Source organism: Equus quagga, chromosome 1, assembly GCF_021613505.1.
Source record: "Equus quagga isolate Etosha38 chromosome 1, UCLA_HA_Equagga_1.0, whole genome shotgun sequence".
Classification (NCBI taxonomy): Eukaryota; Metazoa; Chordata; class Mammalia; order Perissodactyla; family Equidae; genus Equus; species Equus quagga.
The window spans coordinates 140,522,605-140,527,992 of NC_060267.1; the positions used below are offsets into that span (position 1 = coordinate 140,522,605).

Sequence of the window (5,388 nt, forward strand, 5' to 3'; positions counted from 1 at the left end):
CTTTCTTTATTCTTCTGCTTACTTTGGATTTAATTTGCTCTTCTTTTTCTAGTTTCCTAAGGTGGAGGCTTAGATAATTGATTTTGGATCTTTCTTCTTTTCCAATATATGCCTTCAATGCTGTAAACTTCCTTCTAAGCACTGCTTTTTGTACATTCCACAAATTTTGGTAAGTTGTGTTTTCATCTTAATTTAGTTCAAAAAATTTTTTATTTCACTTGAGATTTCTTTGACCCATGTGTTATTTAGAAATGTGTTGTCTGAAGTATTTTGAGACTTTCCAGCTATCTTTCTGGAACTGATTTCTAGTTTAATTTCATTGCGGTCTGAGAGCAGACCACTGTATGAATTCTATTCTCTAAAATTTGCTAAGGTGTGTCCTATGGCCCAGAATGTGGTCTATCATGGTGAATGTTCCGTGTGAGCTTGAGAAGAATGTGTAATCTGCTGATGTTGGATGAAGTTGTCTATAGATGTCTGTCACGTACAGTTGATTGATGGTACTAAGTCCAAATATGTCTTTACTGATTTTCTGCCTGCTTGATCTGTCCATTTCTGATAGAGCGTGTCAGAGTCTCCAACTGTGACAGTGGATTCATGTCTCTCTCCTTGCAGTTCTATCAGTTTTTACCTTGTGTTTTTGATGCTCTGATGTTAGGCACATACACATTACACTTTTTATGTCTTCCTGGAGAACTCACCCCTTTATTATTATGTAACGCTCCTCTTTATTCCTGATAACTCTCCTTGCTCTGAAGTCTGCTCCGAAATTAGTATTGCTACTCCAGCTTCCTTTTGATTAATGTCACCATGGTTTATCTTTCTCCCTTCATCTACTTTAATCTAGTATGTGTCATATTTAAAGTGAGTTTCTTATCGACAGCATATAGGTGAGAAAGTGATCCACCCTGACAATGTCTTTCAATTGGTGCATTTAGACCACTGATGTTCAAAGTGAATGTAATGATTAATTTTATGTGTCAACTTGACTATATCACAGGGTGCCCAGATATCTGGCTAAACATTACTTCTCAGTGTGTCTGTGAGGATGTGTCCTGATGAAATTAGCATTTGAATTAGTGGACTCAGTAACATAACTGCCGTCTCCAATGTGGGTGGACATCATCCAATCCGTTGAGGGCCTGAATAGGATAAAAAGGTGAAGAGGAATCCAGCCCTTCCTTCCAGACTGCATAAGCCAGGACAGCAATTTTCTCGTGTCCCTGGTGCTCCTGGTTCTCAGGCCTTCAGACCCAGGCTGGAATCTACACCACCAGCTCCCCTGGTTCTCAGGCCTCTGGACTCTGACTGAATTGTATCACCAGCTTTCCTAGGTCTCCAACTTGCAGACAGCAGAGTGGGACTTCTCAGCCTCCATAATCGTGTGAGCCAATTCCTTATAATAAATCTCTTCCTACATACCAATACTGTTGGTTCTGTTTCTCTGGAGAACTCTAATACAATGATTATTGATTTCGCTGGATTAATATCTACCCTATTTGTTACTTTTTCTATTTGTTGCCCTATTCTTTGTTTCTATTTTTGTCTTCCACTCTATTTTCTGCCTTATGTGGTTTTAGTTGAACATTTTGATTCCATTTTCTCTCCTTTCTTAGCATACCTCTTTCCCTTTCTTTAGTGGTTGCCCTAGAGTTTGCAATATACATTTACAACTAATCCACATCCACTTTCAAATAACTATACAACACTATACCACTTTACATACAGTGTGAATACCTTATAATAACACAATAATCCTAACTCTTCCCTCCCATCCCTTCTATCACTGGTGGCATTCACTTCACTTACACATAAGCACGTATAAAGACACAAGTATACAGAATTGAATACATTGTTGCTATTATTATTTTAAAAAAATAAGTGATCTGTTAGATCACTTAAGAATAAAAAAAACAAAAGTTTTTATTCTACTTTCACTTATTCCTTTTCCAATGCTCTTCCTTTTCTTTATATAGATCCTTTCTTTATGTAGATTCTGACCTCTATCATTTTCCTTCTCTCTACATTTCTTGTGAGGCAGGTCTACTGGCAACAAATTCCCTCAATTTTTGTTTGTCTGAAAAAGTCTTTATTTCTCCTTCACTTTTGAAGGATAATTTTGCAGGGTACAAAATTGTAGCTTGGTGGGTTTTTCTCTCAACACTTTAAATATTTCACTCCACTCTCTTCTTGCTTGCATGGTTTCTGAGGAGAAGCTGGACGCAATTCTTATCTGTGTTCCTCTATAGGTAAGATGTTTTTCCCCCTCTGGCTTCTTTTAGGATTTTTTCTTTATCTTTGATTTTCTGTAGGTTGATAATGATATGCCCTGGTATAGTTTTTTTTGGCATTTATCCTGCTTGGTGTTTTCTGAGCTTCCTGGATCTGTGGAGAGACCTTGCTCATTTGGTGTTTTGTTTCGTTTGTGACATATACTACTTACAGGTAGGGGTGGCCTTCAAGGAAAGGTATGGGGTGGTAGAGACAGATGCTAACATCTATTTCTCGCCTTCATTTTCACTGTAACTGCTTATCCAACCAGCCCAGTTGTGTAGTTGCTGTACAAGTGGCCTGGCAAATCCTCATCTGTCTATCTGTCTGTCTCATCTATCTCATGTCTTTAATCATCAAAACCAAAGCCTTCTAAACTTTATTCCAACTCTAGTTGTATCTTTGCACCCCACTGTCAATGTCCCACCACAAGCCGTCAACCAGGAGCAGGGAAGGAGGAACAGGCTGACTGCTGTCAAACAGGAGCACTGTCATGCCACCTGTAGGGAGAATCACTGGAAAATCATAAAAGGAAAAACAAAAAGCCAGGCTATTTTCTCAACAGGGCAGCAGCTTCAAGTCCCAGTCTAGGCAGCTGCTTCTCTCCACAGGGATGGACCTGGCCATACTGGCAGGAGGTGCCCATGCCAAGGCCTCTGGAACCAGTCTGCAAGGGCTTCAGCTCACATTATGTTCTTTCCGTTAGGTAATAAATTCCTAACTCCTTACCCTATTTGTCTAACTGAAATGCAGAGAGCAAATGCCTCAGCTGAAATATTCTCCTTCATGAATCAGCTCCTTCCCCAGGGCTCTTTAAGACTGACTGGGGAGTTCCAGTTCCCCTGGAAAAAAACAAAGACTGCTCAACCAATGAACAGACTTAATTCCAACACACTGCACTGTGAGAATACAGGCTTATAGGAAGAGCCTTCTGGGGCCACTGAAAATGGCCTTCCCTCCTATCCTGAGTACAAAGGCAAGTTGAGTAATCAAATGACAACATCTCTAAGACGGCCTTCTTAATGCTGATAAAACAAGGAAATCTTATGAAACACCAGGGAGAGGTTACAAATCAATTTCAAAACAAGAGTGCTAAGAAAGGTTGGCTAAGTACCAAAGTGGCCGCTAAGCCCCTGACCAGAGGGAGCTCAGCCTGGATCTCCTGGAGGGCAGGAAGCAAGGACTGGGCTCCCCAGGACTCAGCAAGACTCACCAGCCAGGGAGAAGTCCTGGGGCTGTACTTGGGGCACAGTGCATCCTCCTTTCTCCTCACCCAGAAGCACTCACTACACAACGCCAATTAACCTTTTTCTCTGTGTGTGTGTGATTCGTATTGTGAAAGCTCTACAGGGGAAAAAAATTTCACAAAAAACATATCATAAGCATTTCCTTTAAACCATTTTTCTGGTAGGTCCTTCTTACAGTGTGTCTGTTGTTGTTGTTTTGAACTCCTGCAGCAGGAGATGAACGAGTCTCCCTGGGGAGGCCCATGACCAGAGCCCTCTCCTTGGAGCAGATGTCTGGACCTGGCTGCCACTCACTAGACAAGGACCAGACTCTCCCAGGGGTCACTGAACGGAGTCTTGACTTACAGCTGAAGAACTCTGGCTATACCAAACCAGACCAGAAAGTAGAATTTAATTTTACATGTATAAATGTTGCCTTACATTCATCACAGTTAAGAAAAATATATACAAACTTTGGCTTAAAAGGAAAAGTAGAAACAAACGCTCCACAGCTGGGGGCTGAGGTGCAATCATCCCAGGAATCCGACTTTCTGCCTCTTGGGCCCCAGGCTCTCTTCCTTGTGGAGGATGTTCTGCAGGGAGGCGTGCAGCACCTTGCCCACGCGCTTGCCGGTCTGCAGGGCAGAGAAGGGACGGAAGAGCACATGCCACGTGTCAGGCACACACACTTTGACCGGGAAAAGCTTCCCTCTCTGCCAGCTGGCCACTCCAAAACTACACATTCCATCTGCCTTACAGGACTTTTATTTAGTTAATCAAATCAATACAAAAGCAAACTCCAAACCCCAACAGCATTGTAGTTTCATTCTGGAAAAACCTCCACACTTGGGGCAAAAAAAAAAAAAAAAAGAAAAAAATATGCCGACCCCCAGGCAGCAAGCAGGAAGCAGCAAAGGCTGCCTCGGCCATTAACTCAAGCTTAGCATTCCTGCTGCCATTACAACAAGCAGCAAAACTGTCAACCAAACCTGGACTTGGGCACAGCCAAGTCCCACTGCACTGTAGTGAGAAGGCATAGGGAGACCGCAGAGAATCCGGAGTCTATCTGATAAAGGAACCGACGGGGCTGAGGACATGTTTGAACAAGCAGTTTCTAATTCACCTGCCACCAAATCTCTAAGCAGAACTGCTCAAAGGAGACCAAAGTCAATAGCTGAATAGGGTCTTTGGTGTCACTGCCATACAGAGAGATGCTAAAGGCATGAAATGTTGGAAGGTCAAGAGGTTGGACAACCCACAGAATTTCTAATTGGCCCCTAAACAGCAGACACAAGGGGGCCCCTCAAAAAACCCCTAATATATAAACATCTTTCTTTATGAAACTGTTACTCCGTCTCTGGGCTCATGAATCACTTTAAGAAGTCTCCACCACAAGTCTCCACCTCAAAGTCTTCCATGTTCCCACAGCAGTTTTAATTCCACCGTGCCATGGGTTCCATTCTCAACACCGCCAGGGAGAAAGACAGCCAGGCCTAGATGGCCGCCCTAATCCTCTCAGTTATAGCTGTATTCTCCCCAGAGCTGGATGCCTCTCCCCTGACCCCTAACTAACATGGAAGAGGCTCCAAGTATTACCAAAAACTTGTATGAAAGAAGATCTCAGTCTGAAGGCTGGGAAGTGATCAGCTCTATGAAATGCAAAGTCAGGGTTACGGTCCAAAGTTTTTTTTTTTTCAATCACAACATTAGAAAAAGAAAAAATGTCAAGTTGATCAAATGGGGGTTCTGATTATTCATTAAAAAGAAGGCAAGGAGAGACAGTAAGAGGAGATGAGACAGACCGGACACCAGGACTTGAGAGGTCTGACCTAGACTTGCAGGAAAGAGACTGCAGAGGCCGGGGGTGGCAGCCCGGACAACCACCACGAGG

General features: G+C 42.7%; 1 protein-coding gene across 1 annotated transcript in view; it reads right to left on the reverse strand.

Moving 5' to 3' along the window:
* Positions 1-3,866: 3,866 nt before the first annotated feature.
* Positions 3,867-5,388, reverse strand: part of EXOSC7 (exosome component 7) — a 32,265-nt gene continuing 30,743 nt past the window's right edge. The window contains exon 8 of the mRNA XM_046665553.1: positions 3,867-4,132. Coding sequence (XP_046521509.1) covers positions 4,028-4,132 — 105 coding nt within the window. The 3' untranslated portion in view covers positions 3,867-4,027. The remainder of the gene's footprint in view (positions 4,133-5,388) is intronic.